Genomic DNA, 25,282 nt, shown 5'->3' with positions numbered 1-25,282 from the left:
CCCATTGCTCTCATGGACTCTCCATCTCAATGTGTAATTCAATTGGCCTAGATTCTAGATTTTGCCATCACTTGAGGGATGCAAGGAAACAGCTGTCACACAGATGTATGCCCTTATCATACCTGCTCAGGTGTTCCACAGAACACTTAGACCTTTATTAAACTCACAGTCCAACTTTGTTATTGTCATGCTGGAACATTTATGCATTTACCAAGGCTCAGTTGCTCAAGGCTGTGCGTGCACACACACACACACACACACACACACACACACACACACACACACACACACACACACACACACTTGCACACCCATCTACTTACACGTACACAAACACTCACATGTTGCTTCAAAGGATACCGTGTCATAAACAGTGGTACTGGGAAGGAGGAATGTGTTGTTCATTGGGGAATTCAGAGCTAGTGGGGAGAGAAAGGAGGGGTGGGAGCGTGCTGACCAGTATCCCTCTGAGGGAAGGCAATGGAGGAACAGGCTGCCAAGTTTTTCTCTCTGCTGTCATAACCCTTGCACCTATCAATACAGCTGAGAGCTCCACTGACACAGTAGGCCACAGACTATGGCAGACTAATCTAAAACAGACCCTGTGCAGAGCTAACCTTGAAAACCTCACACCTCCCTAACCTCCCATTTATCCAATAAGAAGAGTCATATTACTGTGTGATTTAACCCAAATTTGTGTGTGCATGTTCTCGGGATGATATTTCTTTCTGTCCACCATGTCAGTTTAACACCAATGTGTGATTTGTGAGTTCAGTCACACCTCACTTAATAGGAGTCAGCAGCCTTGCCCGTGTTTTAGTGTGTGTGCGTGTGTGTGTCTATGTGGACGTGAGGGTGCGTGGATGAAGTGAAGTAGTAGGATGAGTAATAGTGTGTGAATGAACTTTTACGCCCAAGGTATGGGTCACAGCCTTGGTTCGGCCAAGCTTACTATGGGGTCTGTAAAGAGATTATGCCTTGTACGCTTTCCCAGCATGCCTCTATTCCACTGGATTCTGAAGCCGCATGGCTGCATCTGCCTAAAATCATTAACTTTTTACTTTACACAGGTGTGTTTTCATAATGACTGTTTTCTCCAACTAAAAGGTGGTCATAAGGCAAAATGGTTAAAAAAAAAAACTCCAAAAGAAGTACTGGAACTGGGACAAGTGTTTTTATTTAAAAACTATATCAGGACAGTTGAGCTATTCAGTGAATGAACTAAACTAGTGGTTCATGGGAAAAGTGTCATTCAGAGTGGAAAATCCCCTGAAAATAGTGGCCAAAACATTGCTTTGCTTTCAATCAACCTTATGTCCAACAACAGCAGGCAGCTGTTTACCAAAATAAAAAGATTGCAGTATTTATGCCGCTAGACTAGTAAGTCAAACGTCTTGCAAAAGCTAGATTTTTATACAGCAGATGGTGGTGAACAATACAGAGCTAGCAGAAGACTGAGTGTTAGACCTAAATTATTGTTAGAAATAAACATTTAGACTATATCAAGGCCATCTGGTCAACAGCTTGTTTGAGAATTATTCTTTTCCCAAGCAACCAAAACAACAACAACAACAACAACAACTGATATACAATTAAAATTACTGCTGTGTTCGGACTTTACAAGCCAGCCCAATACAGCAGGATATCTAGATCTAGATTAGAAGCGTTTAGTTTTTATAGAGCCCAGAATGATGTTTGGAGTTTTTCAATTATAAAGTCATTGAGCAACAGATGCTATTGCAATAAATGCTTGATAGTGATTCACCAGGGGAATTAAGGTTCCCTCAAACACCACCCCTCACCAATTCGTCTTCCCCATTGCCGTCACCATCACCCACTGGGGTATGTTCTTCAGTTGGGATTGTATGATTAAACTGCTATTTAGAGACTGCCTCTCCTCTGGGTGTAGATCCTGCTCGGACATTGTTGTTTTTTCAGAGCCATGAGCCAGGTCCTCTCCTCTGTTTATTACCCAGGGACATGGTAGCTGTTTATAGCGGCATATCTGTCCCTGTGTGTCCAGGGACACACACACACACACACAGAGGGAGAGAGAGAGAGAGGAGGAAGGAAGGAAACGGAGGGGCGGTGCCACTAGAAGGAGCCAGTCCAGAGATGTAATTGGTACCTTTCCTTTTTTAGAAAACATTTCTTACTTACAGAGGTCCAGCAAATGAGTCAGGGCCCAGCGTGCTTTATAACCACACTCACTGTCATATGGTTTATCATACTTTCCCTTTGTGGGCTTCACTTTGAAGAGGCTTTTTTTTTGTTTTTCCTCAGTCTTTGATCCTTAGAATTTTAAGCTATGACGCTAGCTACTGGTTATTTACATGACAAAGGAGCACATCGGCCATCTGGTGAAGTGGAAATTAACTACTCTCTTTTAAAAATGTTTGTTCTACCCTAGTTTCTTTTTAGCTTGTAGGGAAAAAAAGCTAGAAAGAAAAACGTGTGTGGTATTTTATTCTGTCTCTGTCCCTCATTTAGTCACTCATCTTTTTTCATCCCCTATCACTTGCTTTGTGTCGTGCAGGTGATAACACAAAACTTTCAGGGAATCTTCAAAGAGCTGGCAGCGGCTAACAAAAAGATCAGAGAGAAAAGGAGAGAAAAGAGGAGGCGAAGCGAGCGATATGGGCGGCTGACTGTGATAAACATCTACTGCAGGTGTGAAGGAAAAAGATGGCAATAAAAGCCTGACAGGTGGAGAAGGAAATCGCTGTCAGCTCATGTCTAACATGTTCCAGTAAACTTGTCAATATTCTGTTGATCTGTACACCCAGGTATTCTGGGGACTTATAAATCAAAGTTTAATTTATATGTATCAGAAACATTTTATTTAATAAAAATACAGGTAGAGCAGTAACATATATATCTACACTAAAGTTATTTCAAATCTTGCCTGTACAGCGAAGCAAAAAATAAGTTAGGCATAAAAGTAAGTTAAACATGTACAAAATTAAAGTCAGTACTGTGGTAAATTTGTTCAGCCTGACCCCTTATATCAGTAAGTATGGTAACATAATTACCCTGTTATTTTAAGAGAGAAATCTCGAATTTAATTAGACTTGTGTAAAACTGATGCGAAAATAAAACCAAAATCTTAAACTGCAAAACTGCGTCTTTAAACAGAAAGGCATGTTTGTTGATGTTTGTGTATTTGTGTGTGTTTGCACACAGATTCAGCACCTGGAGCAACAATGGATTTGCACAGCTGTGTGTTTGCAAGGCAGAGCTGAGCTGCAGCAGGACATCAGCGTCTGTTATTAAGGTCGCAGTCAGCTCCGTCTGAGTTCACAGGAATTATACCAGGTCGCTTTCCTGCTCCACTTTTAATGAGCAGTTGTGCTGGAAGACTGGTGGACGTATAATCGCACATTTCATGGATGTTGTAATAAGACGCGAACCCAAAATAACATTTCAAGACCAGCGGCATGACGAATGAGCTCACATGACTGCATTATGAACCTAGATAAGTAGCATACAGGTAGAATGCTTCGAAAGTCATCACATCAACAGATATAAAAGGGTTAAACACTGCACTTGGATGTAATTAAAGGACCAGTTGTGTCAAAATTGATGAATAGCAACAACAGAACAATTTTCTTGTTACTCATGCAGTTGTATAAACTCAACACATGGACTTAGCTGTAAAAGAACACCTGCTTGACCTTCAAAAGCTGCCGCCATCTGTCTTAAATCTTCTCTGTTGGGTTGAATTGTGTTCAGTTCAATCCTTTATTTTTCTTCGGGTGGGCCGTATTCTGCGATGTGCTTCATTTTTAGCAGGAGGTGTCAGCAGTTTAATTCAGTCCCATGAAAAGCCAGAGGGCTTGAGAGGAAGCAGCTGCTGAGAAATGAACATCACTTGGAGGAACAAGGCTACTTAAGTTTTACTTCCCCCATAGGGCTGTTCCATTAGCACCACAGATAGATTTATGAGTCTCTTGACATTCTTACTCTTTGTTTCATCTTTAGGAGGGAAAGTGAAAAAAGCAAAATTCAAGTTCAAGCACCTTTAGTGTCTAATGTTAATGATCTTGTCTCCTGCATCAGATCTTGGGTTTTCCTTGTTTAGGTTGGGCAATGATCCTGTTTTCTTGGTGAAAAAAAAGCCCCATTAACATTCCAATTACATTTCCCCTGTCACGATAACACGGTACACATTGTACTTTGGCAAGATTATGACCTGGCAACAGATCACTCAGAATCATTTTGAGAGGTGAGACTGAAGAGGATTCAATTATTTTGATGATGTTTCATTATACTTTGTTTAGCTGCCTTTCCAAACAGGCGCTTTGTGTGTTCTTTCATTGGGGGAAAATTGCTGTGCTTTCTGGGTAACATGACCAGCCTTGGAACAAGATAGCACTGATCACTGTCACTTTGTTAACAGCACAAGCATCCCCCACACGAGTCACTAGCACAAAGCTTATGTAAGGCATTTGATGTTGGTGTGCTTGAGCTGTGTCTGTGTGTCAGTGGGTTCAGTGTTTTCATATGCATGTGCACAGTATGTGTGTTTAATTTTCCATGTAGTCACTGCCCTTAAGTCTGGGACTTACCAACGGGTCTGGACCTGCTCTCCTCATTCCCAATTCAGCCTCATGGGCTGACAATAATCCCTTGAGTACAGAGTGAGAGGGGTGGGGTTGGGACGGTGGGGGTGTGGTGTACAGAGATAGCATAAAAACTGGAAAGGCATCCATCCCTTCAGGTTAAGACAGTGCAACTAAAGAACCTGTACATCCGAGCATTCTTTGCCACTGGTGAAGCCAAATAGGACTTGTTGCTGCTGTTCTTCAGTCATCCCATAATTGCCCTGCAGTTGGCCTGAAATAGTCCACATGGTGCCATAAGCCAAGCTTTTCCATCGGCCGATCTGTTCCCCGACACTGGAAAGTCATTGTACAAGTACACAAGTACAAGTAGTGTTTTAAAAAAACTGATTGTGAAAGACATCAAGAAAGAGAAGTAGTCACACACTGAAGTGTAGAAGGAAAAGGAGGTGCAAGGGGTGGGGTCCCAGTCTGTCAAGTACGGCAACGGCCCTGAACTTCAAATCACTCTTAGTTTCAAATTGAAGTCACAGTTTTATCTCAACTAGCGTTACATTTTCATCTTATTTTTTTTACCTAACATGACTGTACTCTAAAAATGTTTTAGTTACAGTTTTTTGAGGAAAACCACGTCTAACAACACGACTCTTTTGAACTGTTTTTGTGATGACAAAGACAAGATGATGAAATTCACGTCTACATCACTTTAGGTGTGTTTCAGTTTATGCTTTCGTCAAGTCGGCTTACAGTTAAAACAGACGCATACATGCACTGACAAGTGCAACGCAAACCCGCACACGCACACACCTAATCAAGGCAACTCTCTGCCAAGTGGAAACATCTCCTGTGGTTTATTTTGCTCATAAAATCTTCCACCATCACAACATAATTTAACATGTTTATTTCTTTTTTTTTGTTTGAATATTTACAAATAGACATTATAAAAGCAGGTGCACCAGAAAAACATAGAAAGCTGAAATCATGTGTTGGTTTTATTCCTAATGCGAGTCATAGAAGCCAGACCAGTTCATGAGTTTGAAAGAAAAAACATCCTTGTGAAACTTCCTGAAATTAAAATAATTTACCATGATTTTAAAACAAAATAAAATAAAACAATAAGTATTAATAGCCTTACTCATATCAGCACTACCACCATGTGTCCATTAATAGAGAACATGTATGGCGGTAAGTCCCCAGAGGGATTAAAAGCATGATGTCATCACTCTCAGCTGATAGTGCCTCTGGCTTTGAAAAACCAGTGGGGTTAAAGGACAATCTGACATTCAGTTATGAACATTATGAACAGAAACATACTGATAAAATGCATATTAGAAGTCACGTGGGTTGAAAAAAGAAAATAAAACTAATGGACGGTTCTTGTAAAATGAAAGTCCAGCCTTTCAGTCAAAAGGGATTTTCCCCAGGTTGGACTCTCCCTGTGTCTTTTTCTGTCCTTTATGATGTAGCCATGCAAAAACACCTACAGCCTTATCTTTGAGGAAAACCCCAACATCCCTGGTTTTCCACCTGTAATTCAGCACCTTTCACCAGGACCTGTTTTGGACGATGATGTGGTCATCTGAAATGTCCCACGTTTTCATCCCTGAATATGGATATTCTTCCATGAACGTTCATTATTGTCCTCGTGCTTTTTTGTCCAAATTTTATTGTCTCACACACTTCTTTTATGTACATTATTATTCTTTAGACACCTGTCAGTGCAACAAATAAATTAATTCATTTCAAGACCGACAATTTTACTACTGCAAGGTAAATGTACGTATAAAAACTATAATCGTTAATATGTAGAAGAAGAAAAAAGAGGTCCATGGCTTAATGTGCATCAAATGTGACAACTGAGGGATTGTTGGAGAAAAGCTTTAAAATATTTTGTTCCCCATGTCCACATTATCTCAAATTCTCTGTCACTTGCTCTTATCTGTAGTCTCCAACACAACATCTTCTTTCCCTCTGTGTTTTGAGAAGAGGAGGCAGAGCTGTGTGCCATACTATATTTTTAGCTACACTTGCAAGACTTCACGATCATATTGGACAGCTGCTCCACCTGCAAGTAGAAAATAACAGTGATGTGATCAATTATATATTGTTTTCACATAAAATGTTCTGCAAACATTTGACCTGAAAGTGACTGCAGTATAGATACCTTGTGTTGCCTCCCCACATAGTAGATGATTGGCAGTGGCTCTAGTGTCTGTGGAGCACAGCAGGGCTGGGCAGAAGCTCCGGGGTTATGATGTTTGTACAGTGCCAGAATCTGTAGGCAAGATTTATGAGAATTTACTCACCAAGACAACATGGTCCGAAGCAAATGTAATACATAAGCACAACATTTCTAAGAATTTTCAGTGTGATTTTAGAAAAATCTTAATACAAACTACAATACTTTACTTTTTAAAGACATTTTTGCACAAATTTTTGAAAGACCCAGAGTTTCCTCAATGAGTGGAAAGTGTTAAAAGTATTAAGGGCCATAAAAAGGATATTTAGCTTTTTAAAAGAGTAAAAACAACCAGAGACAAAGTTTTTGTCATCATTTCAGCCCTAACCTAATCAGGTTTGGCACAAACAAAGCTCCTGCTCCTTTACTGACGAGGGGGCAACGCATGAGGTAGCTCTGTGTATACTGATTTTTGGCGGATTTTTCACACTACATCCCCTTCCTGCAACCTGCAAGGGATTTGTGTTTTTGTTTTTCTCATAAAACCATTGGTTTTCCTTCTGAGTGGGATTTGTCTCTACCAGAATTTTATATAACCGGTTAAATTCAGATAGTCCTAGTGCCGTAGTGCTTAGAGCTAAAATAATACAAGTAGTCTTTGCATTTTGGTTTATTTAAATCATCAAGAATTATTATGGCAACATATAAATACAACATTGCCATTAACATTTTTTCCAGACTTTAAGAAATTGCCTCCTGGGATTTGGGAGAAATAACACTCATGAAAATGCACACAGTACCTGAGAATATTTGTTTTCTGCATCCCAGATATAGGTGCAGGACCCCATGCAGTAGTTGGCATAGTAACCCGTTGGCTTATGGATCCACTTCCATCCTAGATCTTTCCTGAAGTCAATGTACAGTTTCTTCAAACAGCAGTTGTGTGATTGGCTGCAAAAGAGAAAACAGTGTGAAGATGAGATGGTGCAAAGAGTATTGAAATCAAGTCAGTTTTAAAGCTGTAGGACGATAACTGTTATGTTGGGAGACAACATTACACTCAATTTAACCCTATGGCTGGGCCTTGGAGGGATACTCCATCTTGTGTATATGTGTGGGGGTAAATGAGAGGCACACTGTAATCTGTCTAAGATTATAAAACATTTTAAAGCTACAGTCCATTTATTATACAGCCACTAAAACGACCACAGAATTACAGCATGGATAAACAGGGATAGTTGATGTTTGTTGTTTCAGTGGTCTGTATTTTGAAGCTGCTCGTGGTTTAGTAGGTTACTATTGCAGCTTTAAAGCAGAAATGGAGTGGAATAAATCATTAAGTTCAGAATTGCTTACGTGCTGCAGCTGTCCGTCGTGTCAGTGGAACGTTTTGTGCGTAAACTCTTAGAGTGGTTGGTTTTAGGGATGGACATGGTAAAGATGTAGGGTAGCTGCTGGTTCAGCTTCTCTAATTCTTTAGTGTCTCCCCTCTTGCTCGTAGTCCCAGAGATGATAAAACTTAAAGTACCATCGTCATGCGGCATGCCGCATTCACAGTACCGCCGAAGTTCAAACTTCTGTTCATTCTCTAGTAACAGAAAAAAATCATGGAGGAGGGAAATATTACCTAGAAATTATATGATATCACACATGGGCTGAACTAAATAAATGGAAAGATTGACAAATACATGATGATGAAGTAAAAATAAATGCTTATCTCACCATTCCCTTGGAGCCAGGTCCGCAGAGGTTCAGTGACATCAAAGGACAGCCATTTGTCCTTCAGCATGTTTGTGACAAAGCGAGACGCATGGTAACGAGTCGAGGTCCCCTGGCTATAGTATAGCTCCACTCTCTCCTCAGACAAAATCATGGGCTCCTTGATGAGCATCCGTAGCTCTGCTCTGGTGAGTAGCAGATTGCCCCCGACGTTACTCCGTATCTGAGCGATGTTGAAGCTCATTGAGATGACCGTGGGCTTGTAGTTGGTGTTTGAGTTGTTTTTTTCTGTATGATGTAAGAAGAGGAAATTATGTTTTGATATTTTGACAAACAACCCATCTAAGTGCATTTAATGTTTAATGGGCAGATGTACATCTCATGTATATCTTGTGGTACAATATTTCAAAAGAACTTCATCCATCACGAAGGGAACCAACTTTCATGGTAGATGTACTTTAAACTGTCTTTTATTAAAAGCTAGTTGTAATGTGTTTTTAGTCTTTTAGGAGTTATTATTATATTTAAAAACGTAAAGAAAGCTAATGTGGAACAGTTTAAATGTTGGACCAGGACCAAATGTCAGTCAGCACAACATAGAACTTCCAAGAAATCTTTTCTTTGACTGTCTCAATAACTCCGTATCAAACTTGCTTTAAACATGGCATTTGTATTGCTGCAGACCCAAGTGGGTGCAGTGTTAAACTTGATGTTGTTCAGATGAGGGGTTCTCTGTGCTTTGTTCTCTGCTAACAGTCTTTCTCCTACAGTTACTGCTGCTCCACTCTGTATTTAGGGGGAGGGGCACATATGTACAAAAGAGGCATGTTTCTTTGGCTAACTTTGCCAACCCTTTGACCTCTCCGTTGAACCATTCCAACTAGGCCAAGTTTACCCTAACATGAATTTAATTATAACTTTAAGCATAAAGCCAGGAATGAACCCTCAAAGTGCCTTTTTGTAGAATGTGATAAAATAAGAATAAGCCACAATGTTACTAAATGTCATCACGCCTAGTTTAAAACTAAAAAGGCTCTCACAAAATACCTTTTTTCAATTTTCAATTTAACTTTATATGATGATTATTGTCTGTGGTTTCCTGTGACAGACAACTTCTTGGTACTTAAATGTGCAGTTCTCAAGAAAGCTGCAACCCACAATCTGCCTGTCTACCACATTTAAACGTATGCAATCATTCAAACACGTTCGAACCTTATAGCTGATCTCTTTTTAATACAGTAATGTTATGATGGTTTATGACCTACTTTAAAAGGCACTGCACTAGTATATTTAAATGCTTAGATGTGAGCTAGTCCCAAAAAACCTTCACTCTACACCTCTGCTGTTTCTCTGCTCTCCCTCATTTTGCCATTTTCCTCTGAATTCATTAACATTAGGCAAAGGCAACAAGTTTTGGCATTAAAACATTCTATTTGTGTTTAGGATTTACTAATTTTTCATTACACGTTTTGGTTATTTTTAATCATGAATCTTTACTTGTTTTTTTTTTTTGTGAGACCACTCCTAGAGCTTATTTGGTAAGTCATCCTATCGTTACTGTATTTGGTAAATGGTATTTAATGTAAATGGTCTTTAGTGTAATATCTGTAAACACAAAGAAAAGAACTATGATTTTTAAAGGGATGACTGGGCATTGTAAGGTTAGAATTAATGGGCATATGGCTCAAAAACATCAGGACTCTCGAATTAGCGGGTTCAGATTTTTCAAATCAAGCCAAGTTAATTACAACTTTTAACTTCTAAACTGTTAACAACACTGATATTTAGTAAACATTACAACACTTAGATGTATATCAATGTTTTTTATGAATAAAGTAAATGAAAGGCTTCTTTCATAAGTGCTTGTCAGGATTACACATTAATCAGATAAAATGGCTGAGCTCAGTGTTACTCAATAATCATAACTGCAGCCAAGTGTTCATCTCTTCCAGCTGTTGCTAAAGTTGACCAACATGAATATTTTGTTCTTTTACAGTTTTGCTGCCCATATGCGCAACTTTAATCATAGCATGAAGATGCCTAGAGGGCTTGATAAAAAACAGAGACAAGCTACTGGAGGCTTTAACACCATAAATGTATGAGTGTTACGATCGAAAAGATTACGTCGAACAGTCACATGCAAAGATAAGCACAGGAAGGCAGAAGATCAAGAGTGAAACACTATAGAAAGCGAGTGAGAGGCTCAGAGAGGGGCAATGTAACTGTTAAACACAATGGTAAGGAAACAGCACAGGGAAGAATGCACTCTTGAATATAACTCACAGTTGTGAGGGGTGAGAGGGTGTGAGTGGGGGTGTGGAGAAATTGGAGATGTGTATCAATGGAGCGCAAGTACTGGCCGGGACCCAAACCCTCTACTCTGTCTCAGCCTGCCAAAGCAAGGGTTCTCTGCTCTCAAGTCCGGGAATTACTCTCTGATAGGAATTGCAACCCAGCCTTGCATACTTGTGCTACATATTCAGCCCAGGCTGTACCAGGATACTCCATGTCACGGCTGCTTGTATATCATCTACCATCTGCATTGTGGCTGAGGTAGTGTTTCACCCCTTGCAGTGAGGCCGAACTGAAACCAAAAAGAACTGATGTGGAGTGTAACGGGAAATGAGATGACAGTTTACTGGTACCACCCAGAGCAGTCAAATATTTGGTTTGAAGCATATGAATGGAAACACAGACGGTCACAACAACGTACAGTATGTCAAGTGGAATTGGTGTGCCAGGCAAACGCATGCACGGAAAGTCAGAGTCTCCATTTAGTTTGAGAAAAGTGAGATAAATGTGTTAAGGGTTAGAGAAGTGTTTGCAAAACAGGAAATTAAGTCACTTCCCCTAAGAAGCATATTGGCTGCTGCACCATAATTACGTTGACGCTTTATCTTCACTTCTACTTTCCAATTAACAGAGTTTGCATTGGCTCTGTGATCAAAATTAATCATTTAGAGTAGAAAGTGTAAGAAATGAGCTCCATGCTCAGCTAAAAAAATCTCTCTCTCTGCTAGACGGGGTAGAGATAGCATCCTAGCCTGCATATAAATGTGGGTGTGGGGGGATTTGTGTGTTGAATCAAGGCCTATCCACAGGTAAGCCGGGGACAGCTGTTGTGACAGGTTGAGTAACAGCTCTATAATTACCAGTAGGAGGAACCAGATTCCAGCAACTGACTAAATATTGGCCTTCTTCCCTCTCAGCTCCACCTTCTCACAGCCCCCTCATCAATGTCTTGTTTCCCCACTTCACCCTATTTCACACTTGACTTTGGTCCCTTGTTGCTACTCCTTTCTACAATACAGCTTTAAGTTCATTTACTTGTAACTACAATAATTACTTCAGAGAAGTGAACTACTTTCATCCCAGAATAGCACAAAGTGGCTAGCTTCCAAATGAGAAAAGCGTTCCCTCGTGTAAATTGGACCAAAACTCCTTTTAATAGGAGGATAACTTGTGTGGGCTTCAAGGGAGATATATGAGTGCTAAACAGCAAAAGGAATTTAGCTTAATCTACCACACAATTACCACAATGAAGACTAAACCTATTATGTTCTAAATGCTCTGCACACAAATATGTTTCCCCCGTAGAATGATTTTGAGAGTCAGGAAAGTGTCTGCTGCCCAATAAGATTTAAATGTAGAAAAGAATTGTTAATGGAAATAAAAATATTTTTCCCCCTGTATTCTATTTCTGTTGTTTCGTTCAAACAACGTATTACAGAAAAGCAGAAGCTGGATAAAATCCTTGCGTGTGTGTATGTGTGGCTTTTTTTAAATTCACAATTGCAAAGCAGTACTTGATGGCCTTAACATTTATCCTCATACATTTTTCATTCTCCTTTTTCAGTGTGCAGAGGTTGACTCAACAGTGGCTCCATAGTGTAATGGTTTACACATTCCCCTAGCAAGCGAACCTCCCAGGATTGAAACAGCAAAATCCCTAGCTTGATCCCAGGAGGAGACAAATCCCTTGTGTCTCCTCCCAGAAAGTCATCCGACATAAAAACCTGCCAAATCAAATACGTGGTGCTACATACTGTTGTGACCCCTCGTGAGTAAGGGGGCAGCTACTTTCAGCTGTTCCCTTATTAGCTGATTCAAAACAAGGCAGCGGATAGATAAGGCAGTGGATGGGTGTTCTGTGCCATTCCAGAGCTATAGGAAACACATGCTCCCCATGGGCACCGCTTGCACCGGACCGGACCTGAGTCATTCAAGATCTCAGTGGCCATCAGCCTGTCTTCCTTCCTGTCAAGCTGCCCTGTCACAAACACACTGCAAACACATTGATATAATAAGCTCAGGAAACCCGCAGATAGAGGAGTGCAAAGGAAAGAAGTGAGAGAGAGAGAGAGCGTGCAATATGGATAATCATGGTTCAAGGGACACACTGAAACTAGTCAGTGACAAAGAGAAGCAAAAGTGATGGAGAACAAGTGACAGGTTAAGCAAGGGAGAACTCAATGCTCAAGTTACAGGAAAACCCCAATCCCTGAGGGTCAAAGTCAGAGAGAAAGAAAAAAGAGAAAATGAAAGAGAAAAAGAGCAAGCATGGGTGAAGGAGTTCATTTCATGTCTCTTCCTATTGCTTTTCTACTTTTCATCCTGTTCTTTGGTTGTTACCTAAGCAGAACAAAATTGTGCTCTTCATTTTGAAGGTTGCTTTGTTCTCTCTTTGGTCTACACACTCCTGAGCATGGTCCATCCACTAAAGTGTGCTGTTTGAAGTGGTGGATAAAAGGGGGATAGTGTGGATGGCTGCCTGATAGGGTGATGAGTATAGACATGCAGAGAACAATGGAGCATAGAAGCAAAACTAGAAAATATGTTTATCGTAATAGTTTGGGAATCATTAGGCAATTACAGCCAGAAACCATTTGGCTGAACAAACATCATATGCAGCCTTGCCAGACAAAGAGCAGTAATAAAGCAGTAAAAATGCCATAGATATCATGTAAGCAACACAGCATCAGACCAGATGCTGCACAGAGTTCTGCTAACTTGTAATGCCTGTGATCTCTGAACCCCTGAAACTGCCTCAGGATCTTTGGTGGAGATCATAAGGGTTACACGTGTTGAGGGAATTTATGGTCAAGATTGGAACTGACACCAGCCATAAGGCATACGGTGAATGCTTGGGAGTGCAGCTTGAAACTTCTGGACAGCACTGTGTGCACTATATTTAATATTAGTGTTGATCAACCAGACAAAGAGCAGTAAGGACTGTACAGGGGGACTGTAAACAATGCTATTGTTGTGTTTCTGCTAGTAATAACAACATTATTACCGCAGTATTGCCGTAGTGGAGGGATTAACAGCAGCACTTCATGTGACATCTGGACAATAACTATTTTTTCAGAGTGGAAAGTGTCAGTGCAATGCTAGTGTTCACCTTGAATTATGTCTCAGCTTGTAAATGTAGTAGCATAAATAACAGTCATTACTTGACATTCAACTATAGTTAAGCCATCAGGAATTGCCCCCTTTCTTAATATTCAATCAGGATTCACAGATTCAAGATTTATATATTGCTGCTAAGGGTAATTTTATACTCACCTTTCATGATGAACCTGTTAACCACCTTGGCAAAGTATTCCTCCTCCTTTTGTTCTGTGGGGATGTTTTCCTCTTCCAGAACCTGCTGCTCCTTCAGAATCTCACTGGTGCTGTTGTAGAGTGATAGCAAGTTGGCAGGGATCTCTTCCTTCTCCCCAGCCTCTTCTGGCGCCTTTTGCAAACGCAGTTTGGTGAGGATCTGGCTCCTAATGGCCTCGATGCGTTTTTTCTTCACCATCTCCAAGTCCACAGTGTTACATGTAGACAGATTGTGTACACTGCCCACCATGTACACTACCATCAATATCAAGAACCACAATTTCATGTTGACAGCCTGTCTGTGCAGTCACTTGTGTTCTTTGGTTCTTAGTAAAAGCTCCTCCAACTTCCCTTTCAATGCCTTCGTCCAACCGGGGATCCTTTGGGAACAGTGAATCACTCAGTGGAGAGGTGTCACTGACGCAAAGTGTTTACACACGACAAAACAATTACAGCAGTGTGGAGAGTCCTGAAAATTCACCACCACGGCTGTCACTGCTGCTGTAAAAAGTACCTAACACATCTGTCTTATTTGCATAGAAACAGGTGGAAAGAATCCCAGTGAGCAGACAGACATCCAGTGACGACCCAGCCTCTGACTCAGCCAAACAGGTAACCCAGTTACGTCCCACAGGATGAAGCAAGTCCAGAACAGAGCTGTCAAATGCTAAAAGAGCCCATGCACACAGTCAGTGCCCTTTTGTAAGTTTCTACAACACCTCTAGGTCCAAAACAAACTACTACCCATCAAGGATTCAGCAGATTTGTTTCTGTGCTCACAGACCAATGTTTGACTGATATGTTTTCAAACCTCCAAATCCAAGATTATATTATGTTATTATATAAACTGAATCCTGTCTATTTTAGAGCTAGCATATCATCCTCCACATGTCACCACAGTCTTTCTTACAGAGGCAACCTAAGTGAATGTGAAAAGAGTAGTATGGCACTCAGCAAAATGAAGACAGGTGTTTACAGAGCCCAAGTTACTTGTTATCTAAGACTAAGACGTTTAAATTGGCACAATTTCTTATTAGTGCTAATGACAAATATTTCCCCTGTAATGTTCTGTAATAAAGAGAAAATATTAATAATAGTCTCTGCTTAAAAAGTTTGAAAATGATCTTCCTATTTTTTTTAGGTTTGGTGAGATGACCTCAACCTTTACAGTCCAGATAAAACTCTCAGGCGCTTTTAGTCAGTCCGGAGCTAATCAAATATCAATGGTTAAAAGAAAGAAATTGTTCTCAAAGAAGTTACTTTCATCAACTTATTCAATACCAGTCACAAACCTGCACATGCCCCTATAGAAAAACATTTCACAAACATGTACTGCTCTTGGCTCTAACTACCTCTTTTTACTAGTAACAACATGTGATCTGTGTACAGCTGCACTACACCAGAAATTGCTTTCAACGCCTCTGTCTCATGCCTACTTCACAGACAGAGCAGCTGTCTCTCTATCCCTCTCCTCTCTCTCAAACATGATAATACGATAGTGTATGCTCTCTGGGTTCCACTTGTGAGATTAAATGTCTCAAGCGCGTTTGCTATCAGAAGATTAAAATGTCAGTCTCAATGAAACAGTGTCCTCCGGTAACAGATTTTAAGTTTGACACACCTTCTTTAAATGGTGATGTACCATCCAGACACAGCGGCAGTAACAACAGCAGTAGCCGTCCCTCTTAACTTATGCTGTTTTGGGAACTGGATTTTAGTCTCGTCTCTCTTCTATCTTCCCTCTGTCCATCCAGCAGTATCGCCTCGTTATTTTCCTCTACAGTTTCTTCACACCTTCTTCCTTCGAGGCTCCACCGACAAGACTCCCTATTCGCACCTCTGTTTAACTCGGAGTCTCTGCTCGTACTCTTTCTCTCTCCTCCTGCTTGTCAGAGCTTGCTGGTGACAAAGTGATTTGTGGGAGCTCTGCGCTTAGATAACTTCTTTTGCCTTGCTCTGCCTCTTTCTCTCCCCCCCTCTAGCTCTTCTCTTTCTCTTGTTCCTGTTACTCTATTAGAGCGAGCAGCTCTCCGCCCAGGAAATGAGGGTAACGGCCGCAGTGTAAAACATCTGCTGTTTAACAGAGCTGACTTCTGTCCACATCAGGAAGCCAGGAACTGAACATGCTTAATAACTGACTTTAGAAGCATTACCTCTGTCACACTGCGATGTCTGCAACCAAGGCAGTGATGATATGTCAATAAAGTCTTATACAAATTTTTCACCGAATGCCCACCACATTTACCTGGTGGATAAAAAGGTGTAAGCCAAACCATGTCAAAGAACTGAGCCACTTGAGACAAGCTGGTTTAAAAATAGAAAAGTGAATTTCAAAGCATTGGGAGCCAACAGGGCAGGGCTGTGTGGTGCACTGTTCTGCGTCTGGGTGCTTTTTAGAGGTTAGATTGTATATTTTCAAAAGAAGGGCTAGACTAAAACAAACTTAGATTATTTCAATCTTTTTGTCTCATTCTGATGAATGATTCAACAGAGAAGTAAAGATAGCAAACTATCGTTGCACAGTGGAGACTCTTGGAATTTTTTAAGGTTTAGCCAAATGTGCTCATGAATAAGCTGTTCATTACAAACTGAGAATAAATAGTGACATTCAGCATTGGGGAAAGTCAGGGCAAAATCCCCTTGTATTTCAGCAGTACTATAACAACAGTTGTCAGTTAAACAAGGAACCTAAAGGCTGTTTAAGTGTCAGCTTTTCCATGGCTCTGATTACCATTAATGATAAGATAGTGAGAAAAAAACAAAAAAGGGTGATCAAATGTCAGCAGTCATTACTGTAAACCAGTCAGCCACAACATCAACAGCATCTTATTTAGTGTTGTTAAATCCTCCATACACTGTCTGGGCATGGAGACAGGACCTCTGGGGCTGTCCGCCGATGCCTGGCACAAGTAGGGTCTTTGGGTCCATTGGGCCTTCACGGACTGGGCTTGTTCTATGGAATCCTGCGGTTGCTCAGTCTGACTGGGAGTATGGAAAACAAAGCCAAAGCCTGTGGATCTTGGCTGTGTTGTTGATCCATTTCTGAGCAGGTTTTTGCAGTGTGGCAGTGTGTTGTCCTGCTGGGGGAGGCCCCTGCCATCATGGAGTCCCTATGACATTGGGGGATCTACATTGGAATTTAGGTAGGTGGTATATGTCAAAGTAAAAGCCATATGAATCCTAGGTCCCAAGGTTTCCCAGCACTGTAAACAGATTATGCTTTTACTGTTACCTGTGTGTCTGTTTTTAATGTTGTTGCTGATCTATGTCGTTTGTGTTGTGACACCTAAACTTTGATTGGCATACACTGCCATCTGGTGGGCAAATATGGTATAACGGTTATAGAACTGACTTTCTTATCGATAGTAAGTTTGGTGGTATGGATATTTGGTGTGGATATTTCAAATTATTTCCCCTACAAAAATATCCATTACAAATGTATACTGCTGTTTTAACAACAGGAAAACAAGATAGACAAGAGTAACGATTGAAAATTACAAGAGGAAAAAATCTTACACACAGCCTTAAGAAGCAGACCTAATAAACACGCAAATCCAGAAGAAGTGCGATTGAAGACAAACGAGACAGACTGTTTTATAATGGCTAAAAAAGACCTTTTATGTCGTCATGCTTTTAACTGGATGTGTATTCTGTAATACAATTAAGAGTGTCACAGTGGATAGAGTATTTTGGGAAACCCCTGAACAGAAGTTGTGTGAAAGTTTGCTGTAGCAAGAAATCTCAGTTACATAAGTGCTTAAGAAGATGGCATCCATCTCTTACTGACACTGCACAGCCATCCTGTCTGACCAGTCTGCCATGGGGCATTTCATACCTGTCACCACATAGTCCGCATGGCAGTAGCTCAAGGTGTCTGTGTGTCTCTGAGCACAAGAGTGCAACTTGGACTGCTTTCCCATCATTCACATTGAAGAGCTAAATGATTCTCTGTGTTATTCTGCTAAAGATCCCACACAGCTGTGGTAAACACTGAAGTCTCTGAAAGAAGTGAGGTAAAAGATTCACAGTCAACAGAGAGAACAGATAGTATATGAATCATATCACCACATCAGATGTTGTAAGGTCTTACAAAGGTCTTTCCAACTGATGACAATATTGAGAACTGGCATGAAGTTTGCTCTGGGATTTGGTTTGGATAACAGCTTTTACTCTCAAAGCTGAGGTCATTCGTTTTTATGCTAAATGTTTTATAATAAATCATTGATGCTGACTGGGTGTTGTTGATTGTGTGATCTAAAACTTAATTAGAGGAAATTAATTTTAGCTGTCACAAGTCTTGGGGTTATTTTTGTACACTTTTCTAGCACTGGGTTGGACCTCATTTGCTTTCTGAATTGCCTTAATTCTTTATTGCGCAGATTCAACGAGGTACTGGAAGCATTCCTTAGAGGGTTTTGGCCCATATTTACATGATAACATCACACAGTTGCTGCAGCTTTGTTGGCTGCACATCCATGATGCAAATCTCCTGTTCCATCACATCCCAAACCTGCACTGTTGGATTGGGACGTGGGTATAGATCAGGGGTGGGCAACTCCAGGCCCCGAGGGCCGATGTCCTGCAGGTTTTAGATGTGTCCTTGATTCAACACAGCTGATTTAAATGGCTAAATGACCTCCTCAACATGTCTAGAAGTCTAGAAGAGGCCTGGTAATGAACTAATCACTTGATTTAGGTGTGTTGACCCATGGTGAGATCTAAAACCTGCAGGACACCAGCCCTCAAGGCCTGAAGTTGCCCACCCCTGGTATAGATGGATGGACATGGTGAAGGTTCTTACTTGAAGCAACAATTGTCAAGTAGGATGTGGTGTTTAAATTATGCTCAGTTCTTCTAAGGGGCATAACATGTCACAAGAAATAATCCCCACGCACTTTTACATCAGCAGCCTGACCCACTGATACAAGGCAGGATGGAACCATGCTTTCATGTTATATAAGCAGAATTCTGACCCTTCCACCTGCATGTTCCAGCAGAAATCAAGACTGGTGAGAACAGGCAATGTTTTTATAACTTTCCAATTGCAGAAAATTGTACCCTCATTTTCCTGCTCTTAGTCTACAGGACTAGCTCTAAGTGTAGTCTTCTGCAGCCCATCTGCTTCAAGGTTCAAGACATTGTGCATTCAGATTTGCTCTTATGCATACCTTGGTTGTGACAAGTGGTTATTTGAGTTACTGTTGCCTTTCCCAGAGAACTGTAGTATGTTGGATACCTTCTTTTTTTTTTTGGACCAGTCTTTGTAAACTCAGGGGATGGTTTTGTAGGAATATCCCAGCAAATTATCACTTTTTGAAATACTTTTTGAAATCAGGCCATTTGCCACCAGCAACCATGCTATGTTCAAAGGCACTTAAATAACGTTTCTTCTCCATTCTGATCCTCAATTTGAACTTCAACATATGAGATTTTACTTATGTCTCCATGCCTAAATGCAATGGATTGCTGCTAATCACATTAAAACTTGAGCAAGCACCTGAACAAGTGTGCCTAATAAAGTGGCCGAGGGTTGGGGGGTTTTTTTTGGGGGGGGGGGGGAGGGGGGGTTGTTAAGTTCCTTTTTGTATCTTCAATATGCATCAAAAATGTGCCATATAATACATATTTAAACTACTCATTAACTTTTTGCTACTACTTGCTTCTTCTCAGGCTAGTGTCACCTGTCTCCATAGTTACAACGAAAGTGTATACGTGCGTGTCTTACGCAGGCGGCTTTGTGAATTGATGTTCTGTGTTTGGGACGCATTTCTGCCCTTTTTGTGCATTTTGCCACAAGTAAGGTAAAAGGTGAGTTTATAGAAGTATTATTTCTGTGTCGACACGTTTCCGAGGCGTCGTTTTAAAGGGACACTGCGTTAAAAATGACTCGCACTGAGTTAGTGGACTGTGCCGATTGGAAATAATACCTGTTGGGTTACCAAGGTGGTGACGACGCATCGGGAGAGGAAACAGCAAATAGCAATGAAAGCGAGAAGGTGAGAGTCCTCTTTAGTGTGACATTAGTAAATTCAAGACCAAGGAGCCTGACAGGTAATACCAGAGATGGCTATTCTTTGTAGCTTTGCGGACGTTTGATGGACTCACTACTGACATAAAGACAGATTCTGGACCTGTGTGCCTCTCAGACGTTGAAAACGGTTACGTCTCCGTGAGTTAATTTTGTCCTCAAACACACATATCTTGCCCTGTGACTTTTATTTGGGCCCACCTTTAAAAAAATATCCCCAGTAATGAAAGATTGCAGTGAAAACTGATGAAGTATGGCACCGATAGCGATTTTAAATAAAATGGGGAACATTTATTTTTTTGACAGGTGACAGTTTTCAGCTGCCATAATGGAGAAATACGAAAAGCTGTCCAAAATTGGTGAGGGTTCCTACGGTGTGGTGTTCAAATGCAGGCACAGAGATACTGGCCAAATAGTCGCCATCAAGAAGTTTGTGGAGTCTGAAGATGATCCAGTTATTAAGAAGATTGCATTGCGAGAAATACGTATGCTGAAGGTGAGAAGACATTAGTTCTGGTATCAAGTTTTCCACATGTCACACCACACGTGTACACTTGCACACACACACACATGTGCATGCTACATGAATTGATGAAAGAAACTTGTCAGGCTGTGAAGCACTGACACTGAAGTGTCTGTGATGTGTGCTCATCTTTTAGCAACTCAAACACGTGAATTTGGTCAACCTGCTCGAGGTGTTCAGGAGGAAAAGGCGGCTCCACTTGGTGTTTGAGTTCTGTGAACAGACAGTCCTAAATGAGCTTGACAAACATCCCCGAGGGTAAGTCAAAGCAGCACAGGAACAGCATGTGACAAATTAACTTTTTAAAATATCTGTTCACTCTTTGCCAGTTTGGGATTAGTGGTTATGTTTGTTGTGGTAGAGCTGCTGAAGGGTAACATACTTGGAAATTCAAATAATCATTCCCTTCAACCTCCAGATGTGTTGATAAAGTAACATTATAACTAAGGAATTTAGGTTTAAGGAGTCATCTATTTGGCAAATAGTTTGCCAAAGAAGTATTTGGTATTTCTAACAGGAGAATGACAGAAGAAAGGAACCGGGTGAATTAGAAAGAGGGAGCAAGACTGTAGCTAAGAAATTCTGGTGACAGAAAATGCTGGCAGTAGAATGAGGGCGTAATAGGCAGTCTTAACATGAAGGATCAAAAAGTAGGAAAAAATAGCTCTTGTCTTTTCTCTGCACTTTGAGCAATGTATGGTCGCAAGCCAAGATTTCAGTTTAGCTTTTGTCACGTGAACTCACGTAAACCACAATGGCTATCTGTTGTCTTACCATTTTTCTTTTTCCCACGAGACTGTGCAGCAGAAACTCTAGCTGGTCTTGAAAACAAGGGCGCTGCTGCTTTTAAAGACAGGCCTAGGATTACCCGGGTGACCGCAGGGCCGAGTAAAACACCACTTCTTTTATTGAAATGACTGGAATGACAGATGAGGACATTGTAATTTGTAAATAGTTTGTCTGTTTTTCCTTCCTTTGTCTCTTGTGGTCTCTAGGGTACCTGAGGCTCAGCTGAAAAGTATAGTATGGCAGACTCTGCAGGCTGTCAGCTTCTGCCACAAACACAATGTCAGTATATTTTATTATATGTTGCACTTCATCTAAATGATTTGCATATATTTATCTGATGCAGGTGAGCACATGCCTTATTTTTGTTAAATTACTCATTGCTGTAATACTTCCTTTCCTCTGTACTGGTATTTGACTTAGTGGCAAATGACTTACTGTGGAGGATGGTTGACGCATTCCTTTTTATATTAATCAAACCAAGTCTTTATTGATTTGATTTATATAAAAATGCTGTTTTGTTGTTTTTTTTTGGGGGGGGGGTTTGTGTTTTTTGTTTTTTACTCAGCAAAATCTCACGTATATAGTTATTTTATAAGTTAAATTATCTGATATCCGTAACATATTCATTTTTTAAATATATTTTTTCAGTGATTGTTATTTCCCAAACATTTATCTGTTTTTAAATGTTATATATTGCTCTTTATGATACACAGTTCTGCTTAATTCTGTAGCTAAATCTAACTACCGACTATATAAGCACCTTTTTGTGCATCATTGTAGCAAATATACTATTTCATAGTCATTTTTAATGTTCTCAAAGCTTTTATTGCAATGTTTGTTACACGTCATAATAGGTTCCCTTCTGAAATGTCAGTCTGTAAAACTAGTTGGTGCCTGTAGGGGGAGCAGTTCGCCTTATTGCTCCCTCCTATACACGCACACATACGCACACATATATATATATATATATAGAGAGAGAGAGAGATAGATAGACAAGCATAGGCAGTCTATCTGGTAAATAAAAAATAAAATAAACTCTTAGCCATACAGTATTAAGTTAAAAGTGTGACGGTTTCTAATCTCTTGCTCTTGTTCTTCCCCATTCATTTTTAATTTGCCAGCCTTAACATAAGCTTGTGGCTCTGACACAAAGAGACTGTATATCATGTTGCCTAAATCCCTGATAATGACTGTTTGTCTCACAGTGCATTCACCGTGATGTAAAGCCAGAGAACATCCTCCTCACTAAAACCGGAGTCATCAAGCTTTGTGACTTTGGCTTCGCCCGTATTCTGAGTAGGTCATTCAAGGAAGAGTGTTAATTTGTCTGTAATGACTTATTCAACACAGATCCTATATGTCAGCCCTGCTCATGGCCACCTCACTTTTAGAGTTCCAGTGAATGCATTGTACAGTGAAATGACACTGTACAGTCTCTCTTTACCCCTGCTGCGTAACGTTTCAGTGTCATGTTTCCATACATTAACATGTAATCTTTCACCATGTCTTGTAATCCCTCCCTCAATTATGTATGTGTTATTTAGTGTGCATTATTCAGTATATTAATGTTTATGTGTATAAGTTGTCACCATGTGTATTTGTGTTGGTATACTAGCGGGACCAGAGGATGACTATACAGACTATGTAGCAACCCGCTGGTACCGGGCTCCTGAGCTGCTGGTCGGGGATACTCAGTACGGGCCTCCTGTTGACGTGTGGGCTTTGGGCTGTGTCTTTGCCGAGCTCCTCAATGGGAACCCACTTTGGCCCGGGAAGTCTGACGTTGACCAGCTCTACCTCATCAGGAAAACTCTGGGTAGACTGAAGAGCTGTTTAAAACACTAATGACATCAGTAACATCAGCATAAATTTACATCTACAATCAGGAGAACTGTCTTCTGTCAGACAGTCTGGTAGCTTTTTTTTTTTAACTAGAGAACTAGTTGCTCAAAATAGGAGCTGTTTCCTCTTATTTAGTTGCTTGAAATTTTTTCACAGTATTGTTAGCTCATTGCACCCATTGCATGCAAATTGCTATTTTGTGTGAACTGAGCCAAACTGGTTTAGGTCCGAACACACCCTCAGACAACAAGAAACTTTTCACAGACAGGCTGGGTTAATAATCAAATTTCTGACCGTAGGTGACCTGATCCCCCATCACCAGCAGGTCTTCCGCTCCAATGTTTTCTTCAGTGGAGTTAGCATTCCTGAGCCTGATACAATGGTATGAAAACTATTAAAACCAAATCTGTGTTCGTAATGAAGTCATAATGAATGGGGTTATATACTTTTTTTTCTTTTTTTTTTTGCTATAGGAACCTTTGGAAAAGCGCTTCCATGGAGTGTCTCCCCATGCCCTTCAGGTTATGAAGGTATATTTAGTGTAATACAGACTGGCTGATACAGCATCATGATTAATGCTACTGGACAATTTGTCAAAGACAATTTTTAACCAAATCAGTCCTTCAGGCCCAGCCAGTATAAGCGAGTCAGTTTTTGTCCACATATTTTGAAAAGCCTTTGCTTCATGCTAAGTCTCTGTGTTAACAGTCATCCCTGGTGATGGATCCTTCTTTGCGCCTGTCCTGTGAAGAGCTGCTAGAGCTGCCTTACTTCCAGGAGGAAGGAGGACTCAACTATGGCCGTGAGGGGGAGCGCCTAGGAAGACGACATGACAGAGGCTCCCGCCGCAGACAGGCTGGGGTCAGTGTGACACACAGGGGTTTAATCGTGCAAGAAAATGATCCAAAGCCCAAAGAGATTGTCCACACTGCTACAGCTACAAATGTCCTTAAACCGGTGAATGCAACTCTACACAGGCTGACAAGACATTATCCTAATACATTGTTTCCTTCTCTCTTTCACTCTCTAGGCTCAGTACCTCCCTCAGTTACCAAACAGTAACATCTCACCTGCACCAGAAGTCAAGAAACAAGTGAAGCAAAAATATCACCTGCCCAACATATAATAAATAAATTCATCTAGTGTTTAGTGGCTGAAATGTGTAAACGATGGAGTAAAGTTCTGCTTTGCGCAGTCATTTAAATAAGCTGATTTGAAGGAACATACGTTAATGTTGTGGTAAGTAAAATACGATTTTAATTCTGTGATTACTTATAGATATAAACGATATTCTTCATACAAAAAACAATAGTTTATATATTATGAGCTGAGATTAGGGCAAAGAATGCACAATCTGTTCGTATCATAGCTAAAGATACATCTACAAGATTGAAACAAATGTCTTGTAGTCACCACTGTGCCATTGCGAATTGGCTACAAGACTATACCGGTTTTCTGATACATCCAGTAATTACTAATCATACATTAAAATAGTTGAGCATTTTACCATATATAAGAGAAACAAATGCATCTATCTTCAGATTCTGTAAACATTGTTGATGTTGTTAATGTAAACCAAAAAAAGAGCATTTAGTACTGGATATTAACCTGTATACTTGATGTTTAACTTCCTCACACAGTCTTAAGGTTTAATAAAAACCCACCACGAAAGCCAATACTTTAAATAATTTGATGGGTTCTTAATGTACTCCAGCCACTGTCTCAATGGCGATACCTAAGGTCAGATGCAGGCATCCACTGTTACTCAGCCATCCACTGGAGTACGCATCGGCACACCAGCATCCTGACACATGGCTTGATTCATCACCTGACCTCAAACTTATCAAATTACAGATTTAACTCCTTGTTATATAGTTCAGTGATCTATGCTGTAGACAGACAGGGTTTACCATACACTATAAACAGCCCTACTTTTTTTTCCTGGTCAAAGCAACTTTTCACATAATGATTAATAAAATTTCCCATTCATCAATGAAATTACTTCATATGGATCTCTTCTCGTGGTTTATTGTATG

The 25,282-nt window shown here is 40.4% G+C and overlaps 2 protein-coding genes across 4 annotated transcripts; one reads left to right on the top strand and one right to left on the bottom strand.

Annotated features, from left to right (window-relative positions):
• Window positions 1–5,407: 5,407 nt before the first annotated feature.
• On the bottom strand, window positions 5,408–16,032 carry tgfb1a (transforming growth factor, beta 1a). Of its 3 annotated transcripts, none has more exons than XM_085379767.1 (7): window positions 15,686–16,032; window positions 14,026–14,731; window positions 8,464–8,748; window positions 8,098–8,329; window positions 7,542–7,692; window positions 6,727–6,837; window positions 5,408–6,627 (listed from the first exon to the last, which is right to left on the bottom strand). In XM_085379767.1, the coding sequence occupies exons 2-7, from the start codon at window positions 14,348–14,350 to the stop codon at window positions 6,580–6,582; spliced, it is 1,152 nt and encodes a 383-aa protein (XP_085235893.1). In that variant the 5' UTR covers window positions 14,351–14,731; window positions 15,686–16,032; the 3' UTR covers window positions 5,408–6,579. The 3 variants fall into 3 exon arrangements, with proteins under 3 accessions (XP_085235893.1, XP_085235894.1, XP_085235892.1); XM_085379768.1 differs by having other exon boundaries at window positions 14,026–14,444; XM_085379766.1 differs by having other exon boundaries at window positions 14,026–16,032.
• Window positions 16,033–19,795: 3,763 nt separating this feature from the next.
• Window positions 19,796–25,223, top strand: LOC146654565 (cyclin-dependent kinase-like 1). The gene is made up of 11 exons (XM_085380929.1): window positions 19,796–20,060; window positions 20,145–20,233; window positions 20,399–20,588; window positions 20,752–20,873; window positions 21,611–21,683; window positions 22,610–22,700; window positions 23,020–23,220; window positions 23,546–23,628; window positions 23,720–23,776; window positions 23,955–24,107; window positions 24,277–25,223. Exons 3-11 carry the CDS (start codon window positions 20,421–20,423, stop codon window positions 24,370–24,372), a joined length of 1,044 nt encoding a protein of 347 aa, XP_085237055.1. The 5' UTR covers window positions 19,796–20,060; window positions 20,145–20,233; window positions 20,399–20,420; the 3' UTR covers window positions 24,373–25,223.
• Window positions 25,224–25,282: the final 59 nt, after the last annotated feature.

The sequence above is a fragment of the Rhamphochromis longiceps genome, linkage group LG14 (genome assembly GCF_057381845.1).
Source record: "Rhamphochromis longiceps isolate RC_006_pf linkage group LG14, R_longiceps_female_GT1.1, whole genome shotgun sequence".
NCBI lineage: Eukaryota > Metazoa > Chordata > Actinopteri > Cichliformes > Cichlidae > Rhamphochromis > Rhamphochromis longiceps.
Note: the sequence above shows the minus strand (reverse complement) of the source record. Positions and strands in the feature narration are given on the sequence as shown.